At 43.3% G+C, this 21,328-nt stretch overlaps 1 protein-coding gene across 1 annotated transcript in view; it reads right to left on the bottom strand.

Moving 5' to 3' along the window:
• PHACTR3 (phosphatase and actin regulator 3) overlaps nucleotides 1-21,328 on the bottom strand; it is a 110,291-nt gene that overhangs the window by 45,106 nt on the left and 43,857 nt on the right. Inside the window, exons 3-5 of the mRNA XM_054218412.1 lie at nucleotides 6,346-6,507; nucleotides 5,389-5,466; nucleotides 1,030-1,212 (exon numbers count right to left, since the gene is read on the bottom strand). Of these exons, the coding sequence (XP_054074387.1) occupies nucleotides 1,030-1,212; nucleotides 5,389-5,466; nucleotides 6,346-6,507 (423 nt within the window). The remainder of the gene's footprint in view (nucleotides 1-1,029; nucleotides 1,213-5,388; nucleotides 5,467-6,345; nucleotides 6,508-21,328) is intronic.

Here is a 21,328-nt window from a genome sequence, read left to right as displayed (position 1 = left end):
AGGCAGAAGAGTTCCTGTTGTCAAAGGAATTAAGAGTGGAGTGGAGCTAGAAATGGGCCAAAAGAGCAATATTATATAAAAGCAAAACAGCAAAAGGGGAAAAAAATTGCATGGGTCATGGGAATGGAAAGGACAGGAGGAAAAGGAAGTGGGGAAGGATAAAGCAAAGAAACGGAAAACCCTTCAGAGAAAGATTTCTAGTCTGAGCTCCTGAGGCAGGGTGAGGGCACAAGCAGGCAGCGCTGCTGAGCAAACCCCGGCAGATAGGGGTGGGCTTGGTGAGAGTGGCTGGGGGCTGAGACCCCGGAGGAAGCCCAGCGTGAAGGAGAGCAGAAGGCAATGAGGGCAGACGGAGAAGGGCTAAACATTGACCGGAGGGAATGGGCAGGAAGATCCATAATCATTACATGGCACTCCACAAACGAGGATACAGCATTATCTCTGCAGCTTTGCATTTCTTGGTTGCCAGGAGGTGAACGGAAACCCTCCAGCTGCTGGGTTGTGCCTGGCTGCTCTGGTCCCAAGGAACTGCTGTCACGGATGAGCTCTGCTGGAGCATGGTTGCATGAAAGGAGCTTGGTTTAGCTTATTTGTGCTCCTGGTATTGAACTTCGCTTGTATTTGCAGCATGTCATAGACAGAGCGATGAACTGGACAGTGTAGCCTGTGTATTGACATTGTTCTCCCGAGCCAGGAGGAGCAATTTCAGGCTTGGCACAGAAATTTAAGAAATGTTTTTAAGAGAAGCATGGTTCATCTTCACAGCAGTCACTGCTAATACCAAAGGGGCACTATGCCAAGACTGAATCGTCTCGTAATCCAACTAATCCCATTACGCCAAGCTTTGTGTAGTCCCCCAGGTTGGTAGCAGTCTCAAAAATCACCGTTTTTAAGTATGGGTATGGGCTGAGCTGAACAAGGTGCTCTGACCCTCTAATGCACTGACATATTTGACACCTCATAAAACAGCTCAGCAGAAATATTTTTTTAACATTTTATAATTTTTTGCAAGCATTTTATATGCTATACCTGCATCTTCTTTCAGCTCATCCGAATGCAGCTCCTCATCAAGCGAGGTCACATTTGTTGTGGCTGCTGTTGTACTCTCTTGCTGCACCTCTTCTGAGGCAAGCGCCTGGCACACAGGAGCTGGAGGGTCACTCTGTGTTGCTCTTGTGGCATCATCACCAGTGCAGGCTTTGCCTTCGGTATCTAAAAAACCAAATCATTTAATCTTAACTAAAGCATGAGCAGTGAAAGCTGAAACTCCCTGCTATTCTCTTGGGAAGTCTCAAGGCTGATAGTGCTCAGGGGACGGAGATTTGTCTTAGAGCAGCACCTGATTTCTAACAGTGCTGAGCATCTGTAATGCAAAACTTGTGGAGACCAGCCCATCTGGATACTACTATCCACCCAGACTCCTCAACGAGGCACCTTTTTCTGTGGGCATCCAGCAGCCTGGGCAAATGGCCGCTGTGCGTGTACAGCAAGGCTGCTGTACCCTGGGAGGCCCTGCTCTGTGGGAGATGAGCACAAGCGTGGGGAATCAGAGGGCTCAGGGAGGAGGCAGTTCTTTGCACGAGCAGAGCTCACGGTGCAGCGCCTGCACAAGCTGGTCTGTCGTGTCTGAGTTGTGTCAAGCTCCGCGCACTACACACTGCATCCAGCTGCCCCAGCAGTAACGCCAGAGCCTCGCCGGAGACAAGCCTGCTAATATTCCCTACCATGCTGCAGGTCTTGAGCATAGCTCTAGTTACTTAGCTTTGAAAAGCGTGTCCTGTGTGATTGAGCTCATCAGAAATTCAAATCCCTCTTCATGCAGACCTAGAAACTGCTCCCTTTGCTTACTCTGACAGATTTTTGTGCCAGTGATCCCTGCAGCTGTACGCATCTTGATGACTGAAGCTTTTCTAGTATTCTCCTATTCAGGCAAGAGTCCTCAGAATACAAACTATCCTTTTACTTCACGACTCCCTCAGAATTTACAAGATCTACATCACTGTCGCAAACTAAAGCCATTACTTCCCGCTCTAGCCAGCGCCCCACGCTGGTGGACGTGCCTGCTGTCCACCCCGACCTCCGCGGTTGTACTGCTCAGCCCTGGGCACTCCTCTCTGGAATCTCCGGACAGGGCTATGCTTTCTTGCAATGTTATCATGACAAGTTTCTTGAACGTTGATTTAAAATAGCCAACATTCACAGCTACTCCTTTTTAATACTCTTTGGACAATCTGCAGAGTAATTTATTATGCTTTTGGGTAAGGGTATCAGATTTTGGCCCAGAGATGCTGCGGAAGGGATGCAGTATTTTTGTACGCTGAGCTCACTCAGTCTGCCTCATAATCACGTTTGGTGAAAAGTTACTGTTCTTAAAATAGCCCCTGCAGTAGCACAGTTGCTATGATACAGGGAAGGGGAGGGGGAAAAAGTTCATTGCCTACATTTCAGCTCATTGTGAAGGCGGCCTATACATAATCATCGGTGTATTACCAGCTGCCTGCGTTATTTGACAGGCAGCCCGCATCTCTCAGTGCTGTAAGTACAGCTACCTCTGACCAGTTTTGTGCTCACAATGGGGACAAATGCTGGGGGAAGCTCCCTAAATGTTTTCAAGGTAACTCTGCTTTGCACATTCCTCACATCCTTCGGAAAGGCAAGCTGCAGAACAGCTGTGCCACAATGAAACCGCAGTCAGAGGCATCAGTTCCTTCAGATCCCGCCCGACGGAAAGTGTAATGACTAATGAAGTAATGACAAGCAGAAGACAGCCCTGTTGAAGAGTTTCTGTTGAGGAGTGTCTGAGACTCACAACAGTGATGTTCCTGGTAGGAAATGATCCGCTCATGCTTAGATCAAAGTGGATGTGCTGCTTCGATTGGTGGTGGGTCCCAACGCCTTATTTTAGAGATAGTTCAGGGACAGGAGAAAGCACAGACCTTAGATCCACCGGAAAGGAAAGCAGCAGAGTCTCCTGGGTGTTGCAAGGTGATCGTAGCTGGGAATGAATCCCACTGTATGCCAGACCCTGGTCCCTGGAACCTCCTCCAGGGTGCAAGTGGTTCCCTGAGTGAAGCTGTGTGTCAGGTTCAGGAGTTTCCCAGGGGCAGAGCTGGGGAGCAGAGGAGGGCGGAAGGGCTGTGCCGCCGCGCGGTGAGCCTGGCCAGCTGGGGCTGGGGGTTGTGTGAGGAGACAGGGTGACATAACCTGGTGGGATGACTCATCTCCAAAGCAGGGATGCTGCAGCTCCACCCTGGGCTGCTCGCAGATTGGTGCGGATTCTGCGCTAGCTCTGTGGTTTGCTTGGAGCCAAACAGCCTAGTGCAAAATGCTGCGTGACAGACCCTGTGCTACGGGACTGGAGTGTGACACAGCTGTTGTAAATGCATGAAGCAGATTTGGAGATTTCTCAGGCTAGAGCTTCATCCCAGTTTGGGCTATTTATGAAAGTGAGCAGGAATGAGGTCCCTGGAAGTGGAGAAGAGCCTGATGAATTAGAGGGATTTTAGGATTTATGGTAGTCTTTTAGCATAGTATTGCTGCTTTGGCAATTGCAACTTACTGCATAAAGGAGGACTTAGCCTTGAAACTGCTGCCGCTTCAGCTCAGTCCAAGTAGGGCACTAATCATTTACTGAGAATTATTTGGGTCAATTTTTGGTTCCAGCTAATAAGCCGCTTCTCCTAATAATGTACTAAAGTAACCCTGGAGATTCACGACACTCTGTAAAGGAAAATAGCTTGCAGGTGGCTGCAGTGTCCTTCAAGTGACTGTCAGCCATTCTTTCCTGTCTGGGCCGCAGGGCGGTACTGAGCCCTTGTGCCACGTGTGTGGGAGCGGTAGGCGACTTCACTGCAGGCGGGTGAGCAGTCTGTGTGCACCTGCCTCTGTGGAAGCGCAGCTTGTCATCACTTCTCAGGGGGCTATATGTATTTATTTAAACTATTTTGATCTTGTTAAAATGATCTTGCAATTTAGCATCACCTGTTTCTCTCCCAGACAGTTCTTTGTGCATACCAGAGGTTTATTGATTCATTATTATTACCTTTTAATGTGCTCTACAGAAGTTTTATTTTACTGTGCTTTGGCAAAGCTCTAGATACCCATGTCTTCAAATTCATAGCTTGCAGGGATCTTCCGTACTTCTAACAGACAGAAATGGGGTGTGTAGTGTCTATCCTGTAGTGCTAACAGTCTAATAGGGCAAGTAATTATCTAGAATCATAAGAGACACAAAGAGTTCAATGGACAGAATTAAAAATGAGCTTTCTAAAAACTTCCAATTTAGAATAAACTCGTGGTTTGATAGATTTTTTTTTTAACTTGAACATAAAACTCATATTAAAATATATCCCAAAAGTAATATGAAAATAGCTTTACTGCAATGAAAAAAATCCTGTTTAAAATGCTCTTTTTCTAACTCTTCAGTTGCTCGATTACGCTCCAGCAAAATATCACTGACTATTGTCCCACAGGCTATTTATAGGCATGGCATTTGTTTTATACAAAGAAGCTCAATTATTAGTTTCAAAGAACCTAATTTCTATCTGTCGGATTGGTCAAACTCAAAAGGCCAATCTTTCTTCATGATGGTACTTTCTGCTGTAAAGTTTTCAAAGTAAAGATGAATTTATTTGTTTTATCTCTGTTTAGGTGGGAATGGCAATTGGGATGTTGTCCATAACATCGGGAGCTCACTTGATCTTGCAGAAATAGTCACCTCAATGTCTGTCTTCCTTGAGCATCTGTTGGGGCTTTTACAGAACCACCGGCCTTTGTGCGTATTTCTGACACTTTACCAGCTTTCATTCAGTGAATTCTGCTGAACCTGGTTTGTACTCAGGGAAGCTTTAAAATGACACTACCAAATGCTTCACTTTTCTATGTGAATGAAAAACAGGCAGAATAGTCACAAACTTGGTTTACCAGAAAGACAGCTGGAAACATCAGATTAGTATCATTTTATGAGATTTGGATTCATGGGTTGTACATGTTAGCTGAATGCATCTGGATGTTTAAGTTCGTATTTATACCAACTTTAGCAGACTTTCTTGGCAGTAGGGTTTAGCCAGGTTTCGAGCAATTGCATGAAACAATGCAATTGTTTCATTCATAATTGAATACCAGCTCAGACTTGCACCATGTATAAATCAAGGGAAGATGGAGTTGCATTCAAGATGGTAAAACATCAAAAATTAAACTGCATGGATTGACTGCAGCAGGGAAGAATTTGAAGAAAGACATGCTTAATGCAGATACTGAATTTTTCTCTCTGATTGGATTGAAGGTTTTCCTTTTATTAGTTTGATTGTTAGGTTTCTTCTTTTGCAATCGTGTTTCCTATTGTCCTGAAAAAGACTCCGATAAAAAGGATGAAGAATTTTTACTTACCTTGTTCCATCATCTCCAGAAGGCCTTTCTTAATGAGTTCATCCCGACCTTGTCGTGCTGCCATCTTCTTCTCCAGCACTGCATGTAGTGGCATAACACAGCACCAGTTAACAACAGAGTATTCATATAACGGAGTGAGAAAGATGCAATGTGGAAATTCCCTCTAGTCTCAACTATTGTGTGCTTGGAAAGAACTGCAAGGATTTTGTTTTGGGGAGCACGGTCTGGTCAGCCTGTTTGTGCATTTTCCTTTGTTAAAAGAGCTGTAAAATCAGCCACATGTACAGCTGAGATTTATGATCTAACCTGCTGTCTGATCACACCGAGTGCAGTGTAACGGGGATATTAGAGCCTTCATGCTGTTTAATATAGCCCACTGGAGCTGCCTCAGGAAGCGGCGTCCTTTACTGCGACACTGCGCTGGATATCAGGGCAAGTGCAGGGAATTGCTCCATCCTATTTTAGGAAAAGGCGAGTGAGTTTGTCTCCTGGGACATCCCTGGAGACCAGCGAGAGCATGCAGTGCTGTGTGCTGGGCTCCTTCCCCGCAGAGACAGCTGCTTCAGGGAAGGCATTTTACATGCTCTAGCTCCCTTCTGTCACTTTTCATAATGTTACTGTGACCTATATAATCTTCACCCCAAATAAAAGGGGTGATGATACTTGGGGCCATATACGTAGCCTGTTTTGGAGAAGAGACAGCCCATGAAAAGCAGACTGTGTTGAGTCTTGTGCTTCCCTCTTGTATTTTGACCTTTTCTTCTAAATGTACTATATGGTATTATATAGGAAGTCAGCCTATATGGGCTCTTTCTAGCCTTAAACATCATTAATTTGTAATGTGCTGAAATCTCTGAATTAGGTTTAGATCAGGTCACCATTAGCGTTTTCTAGGTAAGCAAATTTCGGCCAAGCTAAGCTTTGCTCTGTGCAGCATCACTCTTGTTCTCATCCTACCTGCAGATGTCTGCTTTAGCTTCTCGTTTTTCTTTTTCCGCCACTTCCATGGTTTGAAGATCCTGCCCAGTGTTGCCAGTTTGCTGTTCCTCCTCACTGGTGGAGTTCGAATCCCTGAGACCAAGTAGTCAGAACGCATTGCAGGGGACTGCTCCATCTCATCTGAGAGGGGAAGAGAGAGGAAAGCCAGCTGTTGAACAGAATGCTTCAGCGTAGTCTTAAAAAGGGGAGGCAAATGGAGGCTCACCAGCTAACAAGCATTAGGTCTAGTCACCAGGGTAAGCAAGCTTTCTGTATGAAAGGAAGTCTCTGCATCGCTGGAGCCAGCGGCCAGGCTGAGGGACCCCAGTCAGAGTCTGGGGTCAGTGTTCAGTCTCCCCGTGCCAGCCCGGTGCTTCCTAGCAGCGGCTCTCCTGGTGCTGGTCTTGCACAGTGCCTGTCTGGATGCCAAAAGTTTCAGTATCTCCACTCCTGCCGTACCTCGTGGATTAATGGGGGCTGTTAGGCCACAGAGAGGGGGATGTGCTGAATTTGTACACCCTGTGCTTTATTCCGTCGCTCTCCTACCTTTGTCCGTGCCTGGTACTCACCAAGGTAATGGTGTTGCTCTGCCTCCCAAGGGCTGCGTGTGACTGCATTACAGCCTTCTGAAACGCGGAGCGCTGAGAGCTCCCAATAGCTCTAATAGGCGCAATAGAAATTTAACACATCTGTAAATTGTAAATCAGGCCCATGCGGCCTCCAGTTAATCATGTAAATGTAATGTTCATTTAGAAAAATTTAGACCTTTATGAAAAGCTGAGAGGAAGTGTGAGAAAGCTCAGGCCCCTTCTGAATTCCCAGCTTCCAGTTCTGTTCTCAGGCCACAGGATATTTCTGCCTTTTAAATGAACTCTTTTCACATAAGCTAACGCAGAACACTCTGATTTGTGTGAGCTAATGCTAATCTTTTATATAAGAATAGTTTGTTTGATATGTGCTATGTAAGTAAAATCTATCGTGCAAATTTATTCCTTGAGGAAGCTAAAGGGAAAATTCTTTCCCTTTTGTCCAGCCAAGCCACAGGAATTCAGAGATAATGCTTCGCTGGAAAAGCAATTTAGGTATTTTTAATATTTTGTCTTGAAAATATGCTGTAAGTTTGGCGTATAGACAAGTCTTGCACAAAACAATGCATACTGACTACTCACAGTTGTGTGCTAGCCCGTACCATGGAAGGAAGTAGCACAGTTCCATAAATGGGGTTATTGATGGCTTTACTGAGATTCGTATTTGAGCACCAACACAGTGATTGTTAAAAGAGAAGCTGCCATCAGTCATCAGACATGTTACATGAATAAAAACTGAACGACAATTTGTATTTTATTTTTTTTTTCAACAATCAGCTATGATTTAAATGAGCAATGTGGAGCTACGAACATATGTATGTTTCCAGGTAATTTCTCTCTGGGACAACAGCATTTATCATAAATTGCTTTATGACTGCAAGATAAAAACTCTACAGCCTCTTCTAGGCTTTGTTTTTAAGTTAACAGGGTGAAAATGCTTAAATCACAGCATGGAGGTGGGGATTTCCAAGTAAACAGGAAACAATTTTTGGAAGATTATTAAACACAGCAGGGGAATGAACACATTCCTCCTCTTCCATTTAATTTTGAAAATACTGGTAATAGAGATGAATCATTCAGTGAAGGCAAACTAAAAACTTGGCCACGTGAACTACCAGAACAGAGAAAAGGCTGTAACAATTCCCCCCTCTCCGCCTTGTGCATGCCCAGTGAATTTGTCTTTCTGTGTACTGAATTTAGAGCATCTTTTGTCTCATTCCACAGGCTTTATCTTGGCATTTCATTTAGAAGAGATTTAAAATTTATGTAAAAATACATTTTTGCCTTTGAAAGAATGGTGTCTACGCAAGGTGCTATTTAAGCTTTACAGTTTGGAGGTCAATATTGAGAGCAGAAACTAGCAATGAGCCTAGCACAGAAGGAGGGCAGTCGCCTACAGACCACAGCTGGAGTGCCAAGATATCATGCTCCTTTCCTAGTTGGCTATTCAAAAATGAGAAGTATCGCAGAAATAACCTTTGAAGAAGTAGAGCTGCTCTTGATTACAGAGATGGCAACGAGAATGGAAAATGGCAGAGCAGATCTGCTATAAATTTGCTATTATGATTACTTTAAAGCTGTAAGAGGGGCCTCAGAAAATAGCATCTGGCCATTTCTTGTGACATCCCTTGAATGGGAATGGAAACATTCACAAAATTAGCTCATCTCCAAAGAGCTGTAGATCACACTGTAAATCAGACCCTTGTCCCTGGAAGCTACAACGGAGTAGGACAGTCTCAGTTCGGCCGTCCCTGGTCCTTGCTTGTGAGACTGCACTGCTGCTCAAGCACTTCCTGCCAGCCCAGGAATTTCTCAAGCGTGCAAGTGAAGTTTAAATAAGGAGCTGATTTAAAGCAGTATCTTGGCAAGTTACTGATCCTACTGCAATTCATTCAGGATGTAGATGTCTGCAAAGTGGTTTAGGCATCATCCACATGTCTTGTTTAATACTGGTAGCATGAGATCATTTTACCTTTTTTGCCGGATGGCAGGGGATGTAGACAGAACCAGGAAGTCAGTCAAACCCAAGCCTATGTGTGTCTAGCAGCGTTTACTGTCCCAGATATCCCCCTATGAAAGTGAATGGGGAGATACTGCCAAGGCACTAAGAATTCCCTAAGTGCCCTGTACTTTCTACCAGCCCTGTCAACCGGGTTTCTTCCATCCCCTTCTGCCCTCTTGGGTGTGGAAATGTACGGATTTTATGCCTTAGACTTTGGTTACAGATTAAATACAGATAGAAATCAAATGTCAAAGAAGGAATAGTAGCTAAAACAAATGTTCCGGTGGAGGTTTTCGTGGGCTTTTAAAATTTATTAATGCTTCTCGTGGGGTACAGACAGTTCTTAAGCAAATGGTTTTATCACCTGGTACATTCTCACCATATGCAGTTCCTACACAGTGCGTTTGGAGAGATGGACACAAATAAAAATAGATAGAGACACAGTAAGACAGATGTCCTGAAGTCATAAATAACAAGGAAATGGTCTCACTAGCAATAAGAATCACAAGAAAGCCCTTGGAGCTTCTCATTTCCAGTCAGTTCATTTTTTTCTTGGTTGTGGGTTGGCTGCTTGGGAGATAAGAAGTTGACAGCACAAAAAGCAGTTCCCACGTACAGCAATGAATACTGAAGGAGAAGGCACGCCTAAATATCAACCAGTTCCTGCAGCCAACAAGCTGCCAAGACTTGCCAACCCTCCAACCACTCTGTGAAATATTCAGCACATTTTTTTAATCTGCAGTCAATATTTTAATTATGCTAACTGTTCTGTGGAATAGTGCAGTTATTTCTCCCAGAGCCTGATAGCCTGAGGCCAGGCCACGCAGTTACATAGAGGATGTCTGCAAAATAGAAACAGCCGAGAGCCAAATCAAGACTCTCCAAATCAGCAGGGAGAAATGAGCAACAGCTTAACTAGCTGTGTAATGTAGAAGGATGAGAGGCAGTCGTTATACAGGGTCAAGCAAGCACAAGCTTAACCCACAGCCCAGCAGCCGAACCCTACCCAACACAGAGAGGCCGGGCTCTGCTTGGCCATCGCTGCTGAGACAGACCAATTGGTCCCGCACTGTCCCACAAGGAGACAGTCATCAGCCCTGTGGGGCCAGAGGATTTTGCTCTGACAGAAGCTTTTTGGCTGCTTATACCAAAATTACTTTCAAGTCCCTGCTGTGCCCTATTGAGGGCAAAGTCTTCTGTGCTGGAGCTCCAGGTCCAAACCAAACTCCTCATCTGTCACACAGTTGTCATCTGCTCTGTGTGTGTCAAAGGGGTGGGAATGAATGTGGCTGTGCTGCTGGGCAAGTGCCTCATCCAGCGCTAGCTGGAGTAAGTTCTAGAGCTCCTAATGGTGGCCAAGGGTGTGATGTCTGAGACATCCCGAATCAGTGAGGGGAGAGGTCCTGACCTGATGGCTGTTGCCCTGCAGTGCCGCTCTGGGCTGCAGAGTAAACCAGGCAACAGAGAAGGAGGAAGCAAACCATAATATTCATTACAGGGTCTGACTCCTCAGAAAGTCTGAGCATCTGCAGCTTCTGTTTACATCAGCAGCACTTCTGGTTGATCAGCATTTCTGAAAAATGTCCCACTGCTTTCTTCTCTAGAATATTGTGGTGACTTCTTTTCCTCTTAGTCTCTTCTCTAGAGGAATCATGCATGGATCGTGCAGTTTTTCTGCACGTTGAAGCTTTCCCATTTACAGATGTCATGTCCTGACTCTATCCCATCCAACCTCCCACAGAAGTGGGGCAGGAGCAGGGAAAATTTGTGTCCTGGATGTGTGATGGAAGAGTGCCTTAATGCCTGCACATAGTCTTCACTGATACAGCAGATGGTTTTGGTGCTGAGACAGCCACGTCTGGGTGATAACAGTGTTGTGAAGTCAGGCACTGGGTTTAGTCGGCTAGGTCTGTCTTCTTGGGCTTCTCATGACGAGCCAAAGTGTCTGTAGCTTGACGCCTGGGTTGCTGCTGGCAGCGAGTGCTGGCCGCGCTCGGCAGGCTGCTGTGTGGCAGTGGGGAACACCAGGAGCGCAGAGCCGAGTTACGCTGCCCTTGCCACGGGGAGAGGCTGTGAGAGATGTGGGATGCCCTCCCATGAATACGCAAATTGCAGCAATAAGTTTATAGGAAGATGAAGGATGCTTCATCTTCCAGAATTTTAATGTTCTGGGAGTTTGGTAACTTAAATTCATGGTAATGGAAGTTGTGCCTTGCTAAATCCTCTGTGTATGCTGGTAGGAGAAGGACCACTGAAAGATCTGCAACCTGCAGGCAGTTTAAAAATAACACAGCAGACAAGAGCTGCAGGCAAATCTGTAAGGCAGGCGTGCTCTGTTTTCTGATGAATTGGTTTGTAATGCAGCTCTGCATGTTCTCCCTGTTACTGTCATTGCATTTGTCTTTGCAACTCAGATACAGAGTTAAAAAAGGAAAAAAAGGTTCCCTTTGGTCCACTCTGAGGGTAGAGACAGTGAGTGGAATCAAAATGACCTATTTGGCTTTTGGGATGGAGGTGCCTTTACCACTGCTAACATTCAGTGCTGCCTAGAATTGGTGTCTACCCCTGAAAAGGACATTAAGGAGGATGTCACAGGGAGAGCTCAGTGTTTAAAGGGTTCGTGTCTGCTGCTGCTCAGTCCCCAGTCACGCAAGCCAGCCGTTCGTGAGGGTAGCCAAGAAATGGCGCTTCTCTACAAAGGGTGCTCTGTACAGAGGGTACTTCTCACCCAGTGAGAGAAACCTGCAGGGGAAAGAAGGCAGAAAGGTTGCCTTGGTTTTAGAGTATCCTCATCTTTAGGTAGGAGAATTAGCAGCAGGAACAAACCCCTTTTTCCTTAGTTTAGCGTCCTAAAAGAGGAAGAACTGATGACAATGATTGAATCTGCAGGATAGGGGTAAATTGTTTGTGTCTAGGAGCCTTTGAACACTTCTGTTATGTTCCAGAGAAGCAGGATTCAAACCAAAGAGCTTTTTTCTTGCGCTAGTTAGATGTTTCCTGTGATGGAGCTCTTCCTTGTTCTAAAAATATTTTGTCACCTGCATTTCTGCAGCCATGCTCTCTTTCTTGACTGACTTTGAAAGAAAACTGCAGTGGAATGTTCCAGTTTGAAGTTTCCATTTCAGCTTTTTGAACACACAGTATTTTGATTTTTACAATTTTGAATGACTGCTAGAAATTAGAAGTTAAAATTAGAGATGAGAAAAAAGCTTTTTATGAACCTGAAATGTATTTAATTTTTGAAGGACTTTTTGTTTGAAGCTCTGAATGTTTCAATGTTGTTTGGGTTGGTTTGGAGAAATTTACACAGAATCCTTTGTAAAACAGAAAACCTGGTTCCTAATGGTTTAGTTATTCAGAAAAGGCAAGGTACCTGTAGTACATTATTGAATGTAATCATAAGCTAATTTTGGATGCACAGCTGCTGATGTGACACAGATTATTGCTCTGACACATCATATCTGTTACACCAGAAAAATACTGAAACAAAGTAGGGAAAATTACAGAAAATTCAGGCATTTACCTGTCCAAATGTTTAGGTTTTGTATGGTCAACAGTGCAGGTAAAAATGGCTTAAATTCTCATCTCTTTGTTAGCAAAATTGTAATCCTTTATGTTCATGATTTCCCGCCTTGGATTTCATCTCACCCAATAGTTTAACCTCATGAGGAAGCAGATGGATAGTGGGCCAGGCCCATCCACACCATAGCCGCGGCATTCATCGAGTTACCTTGGGGGAGAACCTGGCACAGTAAATTTGTGCAGACTTCAGACTCATGGAGATACATGGAGGCAGGGTGAAAATACGAAGATAAATGGCAGAATGACAAAGGGGAATAGAGTCCTTTATGAGCTCTGTATCCAAAACAGCTCTGGGTTCAGCTTCCATGGAGTACAGGCTGTTCTTGGCTGTATCACCTTTCTTTTAGCCGGCTGGTATGAATCCTGATCTGGCTTTTGTACCTCCCTGCATGAAAATGCAGGTTACTGTGCTTTCCTTTCTACCTTTCGTGTGGGCTCCAGAGTCTGAGCTTCCGTTTTCACTTCATGCTCAAATGTTTGTCATGTATCCTTGTTCTATAATTTCCACTGCTCTTTAGTATGTTAAATTACGGTGTAACATTTTTCTTTAATTGAAGGAGGAAAAAAACCCCCAAAACATAATTTGTGGGTGGTAGGAGGGGGCTGTGCTTGCCAGGGGAGTTTATTTCCATTCTGTCATGTTGAGCCTCCCTTCAAAGTATTTGGATTTTAAAACCAGCTTTAGCTGAAATGAACAGGGAAACAGATTATACCTATCAAAGGAAAGAAAGTAGGGAAGTGGCAACTTCAGCTAAATCTCTTAGATAAAAATACGCCTTATATGCTTGAGATTTGTGATTTCTTCCAGAAAATGTTCCTTCAGGAAGTTGACATATCACCTAACAGCATTACTGCCATATGAGCCAAGGTGCAAAGAAATTAATCAGGAACGTTTCATGCTTTTGGATCATTGTGTCAAGTCCCAATAGCACCTTCTGTGATTTACAATGCACAGTCTGACATTAGCAATTCATTAACAAAATAAGTTTTTCGGTGTTTGCGTAAAGGAACCCACAACATGCTTTACCTGGATAAGGAAGAACTAAATAACAGTTAGAAAATGAGACTAGTGAAGGATTGCTGTATAATCACAGTTACTTCAGTTACTCGAGCCTGTGCAATATATTCTTTTGAGAGGGGAAACTTGACATTTGCACGTCTCTCACCCAGTGAGAGCTTGCTCAGGCAGCAGACAGAGCAGCATCTCCTGAGATTCACAAACAATCTATTCCAATAAAGTCAAACGAGCACTGCCTCTGCAGAGGGCCAAGAGCCAGACTGCACCAAGCCTTGTCCATCCTGCATCTGCAAGGGGTTTTGTCCCACCCACATTACAAATTCCAGGACTGGGCGGTTTCCCCAAGCCTCTCGGAGAGATGCTGTTCTGCAGCACGAGGGAGGCCAAGCCCAGCAAGTACAGGAACACCTTGAATTAGGCTTTCATGCACTCGTAGTAGTAAAGCTCTTATCTGCACTGCAGGACCAGTGTTTCATCACCTGCAGTTGTTTAATTAGCTGTAGCCTTGCTGCAAACCTGTTGAAAGGATGTTTTTTATAGCTTCCTCAGGGAGTCTGCAGACTGAAACACACCCTGTGCTGTCTCCAAGAGGCACCTTCAGATCCATTTCACTGCAGCGCATCCCTGATAGCAGTTACATTTAGAGGGTCGTGTAACGCCCAGGGAAGTCATTGGTGGAAGAGCACCATGCTTGTGAACAGGAATTACGCATTGCTTTTTTCTGGGATTCGTGCCCCAGAATTGATCTGCTTAGAGTTTCTTCTGTTCATGGGAGTCTGTCTGTCAGACGTACAATCAGCTCTCACTTTGTATCCATCCCAAGCTTGTATATTAGAGAAATAATCAAATCCTCATGTTCTGTGAACTTTTATGCCCTTGAAATTTAATGCATAATTTCCTTCTTCCCTCGAACGCACCACAGCTCTCTGCTGGTGCTCTGTCACTGTTCAATGCCACTACTGCAGATAGAAAACATTCTGCTTTGTGAAATGTGAGAGCATCTGCCTTTTTTTTCTTGCTTCCTTTATCACTTCTGCTGCTTTGCACTTTCACTTTCCTTATGGCCATTGGCAACAAATACACATTAGTCAAGTCTTTGGTGCATACTCCAGGCCTGCTATGCAGAACAGGACAGAGATTTGGAAGGAGAAATACTTAGGCAACAAAAATATGACATAAACCAGATCAGCTACAGAGAAAGGTAGATAGAAAACAGTCACAGTGACTGAACTGAACTTTTGTCTAAAGGTTATACATCCAATTTGGCTCCTTGTAAAACTGTTGTAAAGTTGCCAGTGATTTCTACATTTGGTTGGTATGTAAATTGTGATGAAACACTTTTTATAGGGGGTAATATCACTTGAATGAATGGTTAAATACTTTCTAGAGATGGCTTGGTCTGCTTCACATAGCGTTCTGTAAATCTGAGTCACATATAGGAAATACTTTGAGGGCAGCATTGTTTGTAAAGATCCATTTACCCCACTGTGTACTGGTATTTTCCAAAAAGGCAATTATACTAAATACTCAGCAGTCTTCAAAAGACAGCAAGGTACCGCAGACCCTCTGTTGTCCTCAGCATCCTTGAAAACACAGAGAAAACAGTCAGACAGTACAAAGTTCCCGTGGGCAATGGCACTTCTCAACTCTTCAATCTTGTGTTAAAGTTAACGTTGTCTGCTCCTTACCAGGGCACTATGTCAAGGCTCAGATAAGGGCTTTAAAGCACTGACCTAACAAAACTGCAACATGCTTACCTGTAGACATCTGAATATCTTTAAAAATTAATGAGTTCCTGGGAGGTCCATACCTTAAAAATTAAGATTCTGCTTCCCAACTGATGGGCTCTGGTTAACCATCTTTAAAATGCTAATAGAGCAATATGCCTTTTAAAATGAAATTCTTTGCTGGTCAAGGGCCAAGAGAAATAGTTACTTATCACATTTCCTGTAGTGATTATCACTGTTTGTCTGAAACAAGACCACAATCTATTCCTAATGGGAATGGTAGGATCTTCAGGGCAAGGAATGAACATGGAAATCATTCAAAATGTATAAAGATCTCTCCTCTGCAGCTCTTGGAATGACTCCATTCCAGGTTGCTTTCTTCTTGTATTATAGGAGCTAGGAAAAATAAACTACTGAGTGTTTCAGTCTGCAGACTCCCTGAGGAAGCTAGAAAAAAATCCTTGCCCTGTGTAAGAGATATAAGAATACAGAGACAATGTCCCATGTGGCAACAACAAAATGAGACCTTGGCAGGAGAACGGCGATCTCTGTCCGTTAACTCTCTCTGTCGCCCAGCAGCCAGGCAGGGAGAACAGCCATGAAAGTAACTGCTTTTCCTTTTGCTAATGCACTGTGGTGGCTGTGTCTACGTTAGCCAGTAGTGCAGCCCGTTGGAAGCGGGTCTGTGAACAGCTGCTGCTGAGGACTCAACATCTTCTGGCGTGCGTCTGTTAAGTGGTGTGCTCGTGTGACTCTAACTTGACAGAGAATGAGCTCTTTCCTTACAAAGTGCAAAGGAAACAAGATTCTTCTTTAAAACAAAAATGCCAACCAAACTAAATAACCAGCCTTCCAAAAAAGACTAAGAATTTCTGCATTTTCTTTCCAGAGAACGGATAAAGATTATTATTTCTCTTACTAAATTACAAGATTCAAAAGCCCCTAAACATACATGCACATTCCTATGCGTTGTTGGTACCAAGAGTCACTAACTTTCATCAAGACTTTGGCCCTTAAATTTTTGGTAAAGTAAAAATTCCCTTGTATTGTGTTTTAGCCCATATTACAGCTTCACTGAAATGTCTATATACTACACTTGGCTGGTGTATATCCCTATATCCAGCGTGGCATGTGTCTCCCTAGAGCCCTTCAGCAAGACGTTTTAGCATCAAAGAAATTGCTATGCATAAATGAACAAAATAGATATAATGACAATTTCAAACTTGCTAGAATGATGCTATGGTTGTGACAGAAAAAGTAAATTTAATGCACAGACGGACGAGTTTCTTTTAGCTTGTTCTTGTCTAAGGTTTGTAGTGCACTGAATTTAGTGGAGAAAGGGCTTTGCATTCAACTAGAGTTCTACTGATGTCATTAATTGCAGTGAGTCTTTATGCAGTTCAGTGCAAGAACTGAGTTTTGTATTAATTTTTGACACCATAAAGTGTTCTTTCCACACAAACTCAACAATTGTTGCTGAAAACAAGTCAGAAAATACATCATAATTTCTTGAGATGGTTACATTTGAAAGAAGGGGAGAGAAGTGTCTTAAATACCATTTTACTATTCATGTTCTTTTCAAGCAGAAACTTTGTGGGCTAGTTAGGTGGCACTGCTTACAATAACTTCAAAGGTCACATTAGAAACCTCAACAATATGTTTGCAGATGGTCAGGATCTCTAGGAATATTAGGCAATAGTATGTAGAGGCATGATGTTTAATGACTACAGTGCTTACACCGTCTTGGAAAGAACTAGCTTAAGCTGAAATAAACAGAGGAGAAAGGAGGTAGCATACAGCCATATTCAAAGTAGGTACAAAGAATGCCATGAGTTAAACCGAAACGAGAAATGGTCTTTTTGATATTTTAAAACCTACTAGCAGCATTTTCATTTCAAATTCCATAGCAGCATTGGTGAAGGTTCCCCACATCTGCCTCGAAGTGCCTGGGAGGTTTCCCTAAGCGTCACCATGCGGCCAATGCGTCAGGCGTTGTCCTGCTTGCCCTAGAGCAGCCTGCAGACGGAACAGGAGTGGCTGGAGCAACTCTGAGTTGCACGAGAGTTTCCTACTAATAATTTTCCCCATGGCTTTGTCAACGCAACTTAGCGGTCGGGGCCAGCATGGTGGATACGGAGCGGCTTAAATCTGCCTTGGTATAGCAAACCCTCTCTGTGCTGTGTTACACATACATACAGAAATTGCTGATCGAAATTCTGTTCTGCACATTTTGTCTGAAGAGGTAAGATTGACCCAGTTCTACATTTACAGACTTAATTTATAATGGAATGGTGTAACAAAAAATAAAGATGAGATTCTACAATATTGAGAAGTGTCTAGGGAGCATGTGATGACACTTCTGTTCTGCTGGTCGGTGCTTATGCAAAAGAACAAAAAATAACTACTGTTTTCAAAATTAAAAGCATGTCAGGAGGCTGTGTCTTTCTAGAAAAAGGTTTTGTTAATTTTACCGGCAACAGGTTTTAAATTCATGGGTTTTTTAAGACTAACAATTGCAGGCAGTTCTTTGGTGTCTAGTGCTTGATTTTCATTTGGGTCATGTTTTTGAGAAGGAATCATCTAATGAATGTTTTTCTAACATTTGTCTTTCATCAGCAAGAATACTTGGACTTTTTCCTCGTTTCTTTTTTTAATTTTATTTTATTATTTTTTTATGCAAAAGGGAAAACCAGATCTGTGACAAAACTTTCATTTTAAAACCACCATAGAATATGAACTGAACTTCTATCTCAATGCATGAGGTTTTTATTAAACAAGTAAATAATAGTCTTGTTCACTTCAACCATATCCTGGGCCTGTTTTTATAAGCCTCACAAAGCCCAAGTAGCGTGGAAGAAAAACCAGCATGGAATATTTTTACCCTGTCTGACCTAAATTTATGTATTTTTTAGTTCTTCCAAGAGAAAGAGAAGTGGAATAACTGCTCCCTCTTCTCAGTTTCTTTTCAGCTTTCATATTTTAACTGTGTTCTCAGCTGCTTGCATGAGTCATGGAGAGCTGGAAACAGGACCCCCCCCCCCTCATCTTATAATAGCTGCTTCCTCAGGAGGCAGCCTATGTGTGTTTTGGGGTATACCACTAAAAAGCCACCAAAATCTCCTGAAAGCTTCTTAGTGCCAGAAACCCACATGGGAACTAATAGAGGAAGTGACAATATCTTAGCTGCAAAACCAGATTACTTACGAGTGTAATGAAAATTAAGATATTTAAAGATTTCTATATCGCTCTGTCTTGAAATTTATGCCATTGTTCTGCGGCATTTGCAGAGATTTCAGACTGCTGTTGACTTTATGGATTGTTTTGTGTAATGGTGGTATTGAATTTCACTGGTCTAAGCATAATTTGGATTTGATCCTGTGATGTTCCAAGAAACTCTGAAATCCACAGGCTTTTATGAGAACTGGAAGGGTGTTCCACGCTTGCCACACTGATCCACGCTATTCCAAACTAACATGTTCATCACTGCCTGTTCCCTCCTATACAGTGTAAGTTATATCCAACTGAATCTCTCTTTGAATCTACCTATAACACTGTATTTAGAAACAACAGGGGAAGATCATGGCAGAAAACCATTCTTCATTCTGAAATCCCACAACTTTGTTTAGAGTAAGCCAGATCCCTCACGGTCTGGCTCAGGTCTAGGCTGAGCAGATCGTATCACAGCAGGTCAAGGAGCTTGTGCAGTAAGAGAGGAAAAAGAAAGGTCAGCTTACTCAAGCATAAGCCAAATTCATTGGCAGGTCAAATGGATTAATACAGCAAACATAACAGTAAAAAAATGTTGTGAAATATTAACAGAGGATGTTGGTATCACATGTGCCTGCCAGCTCTATTGCAGTGATAGGCATGTGTGATTATGCCTTATAGTGCCCTGTTTCAGTCGTGTTAGCTTGAGCTTATCCGCCTCTAACATAGAGCTTCAGTCCTAAATTCCTGAACAGAAGGTCAGACAAGGAGTTCGTCACACTGAAATTACATCTCCCCATCTACTGATATTCCCTGTCTCACTGGGCTACCCTTCCTCTTCGCTATACACATTCTGCTTTTACACCCAGCTCGGGGTTTTGCTATCATTTCACCATTCGTACAGATCTGACTACTTATCCTGCAGGCAGCCTCCTCTTCCAGCTCAGCACAGTTTACTGATCCTCCAGACAACAGTCTGACTTTAATCAAGACTACGCAGGAAAAGCCTTTCTTCTCAGAGAAAGCTTTTAGATGTTACAAGCATTCAGGATTTGTTTACCACATTGGGTAATGAAGCAGAGCTAAAAATACCGTATGTTCCTTTGACATTGCCCATTCATTACAATAAATGACTGAATTTCTGTGACTGCAGGACAAAACACGTTTTATGTTTTTGCTTTTAAGTGAAACTGTGTATAAAGCTCTTTGCCACTTGGAATATCCTCTTAGTGTTTTACATAAGAGGATAACAAAGTTTATTTGGAAAAGGCAGAGAAGCCTACAGCTTGTTTTTCTCTCCTTTTCCTAAATGAATGAGGGAGAGATTTTAGAATGTGAGATCACAGAAATGGAACTGGCCAAATTTTCTCCATTATGAGAAAATGTAGTGAGGAAACTTGTTGCGACTGCCCTTCAGAACATCACCTCTTATTGGCAGCTCACTGCACTGGGTAAGCAGCGGCCCTTTCAATCACCTTCCAGCCTCCTATGCAATCTGTGTAAGTCTGTTTCAACAACTGAGATGAGATTATCAAAGCATGAGAAAGAACTGACACATAGGACCAGATTGTTTGAAGATGTTTATTTTAAGCCATTTCACAGAGTCTCATTCACTATTTTTGGTTTTTGAACTCAGAGAGAGATTTTTTTTTTCTCCAGTAATTAAAACTCTGAAGGCGGATGCTCTTGCCTGCACAGTAAAAAAACTTACAATATTTTAAAAAGTATTAAAAAAACCACCCATTAAAAACTCAACTAATTTCTTCCTTTCAAGTGCTGAAATGATCTAATGCTATTAATAGAAGAGTCTTTCTCTGTGGAAAATATATTCTTCTATTTAAGGCTACTGGGGAAAAGCTTGAAAGAACAAAATTTATGATTCTGACATCTGGCTATCAGTATAGCTTTGGGTGATGAGTTCAGATAGCAGCTCTAAAATAAATGCATTTATTTGGAAATAAGGCAGAATGATCAACAGCACACCCTTTCTCCGTACAGTTGCATGCAGTGGCCGCACACTTGCTAGAAGCCCCCCCAGCTTGTCCCTTAGTGCTGAAGGTAGCGAATTTGAGGTTACCGGATTGACAGCACTGAAAATCAGAGATTTTCCTTCCTGGCCGGAGGGCGGCAGAGCGAATGCAGCAGCATCACCTCCCCGGGCTGCTGCCCGCGCTGGCCGGGCTCAGCAGAGCAGGGGCCACTCAGTCCCTGCCGTCCGCCTGCAGAGGTATGAAACTGATACTTGCTGGGATGACATTTTGTGTGGGCACAGGACTAAGAATTCCTGTTGCAATAAATCAGCAAACAGAATACCTCCCCAGGAGTTTAAAGAGGACATTTTATACTGAATAGCTCATACCCTGCTTCCAGGCACCTGATCCGCTAGGCTTTACTTCTTTGACACGTGCCAGTGCACAGTGATTTTGTTCCCGTGCTGACCACACGGCCCAGGCGCCCTTCTAGCAACGTACTCCGGAGTTACGAGTTACATGGCTTCTGCATTCCTAGTGGGATCACTCGGAGATCGTATTTGCAAAAACACATGGGTATGTTACCCGGAACATGTGATTCACAATAAAACCACCAAAACCAGAACAGAATGCCTAAAGCTGAAAATAAAACACATCTTATGATTTTGTTTTCTTTTGTTTAGTAAGGAAATGGAAACAAGAGATACTTGTAAAAAGTACAGTGAAGCATTGTGCTAGGGATGTCTGAGTAACCCAAACAAGGCAGGGTGCTTAAACACCACTGCGGCGTTTGTGGGGCTGGGAGCTCCCAAAGGGAGAGCTAAGGAGCACTGGCAGTTAGCAGGGGGCAAGATGGCAGGAGTTATATA

This window comes from Rissa tridactyla, chromosome 12, assembly GCF_028500815.1.
Source record: "Rissa tridactyla isolate bRisTri1 chromosome 12, bRisTri1.patW.cur.20221130, whole genome shotgun sequence".
NCBI classification, from domain to species: domain Eukaryota; kingdom Metazoa; phylum Chordata; class Aves; order Charadriiformes; family Laridae; genus Rissa; species Rissa tridactyla.
The sequence above is the reverse complement of the archived record's forward strand: the minus strand, read 5'-3'. Positions and strand labels throughout refer to the sequence as shown.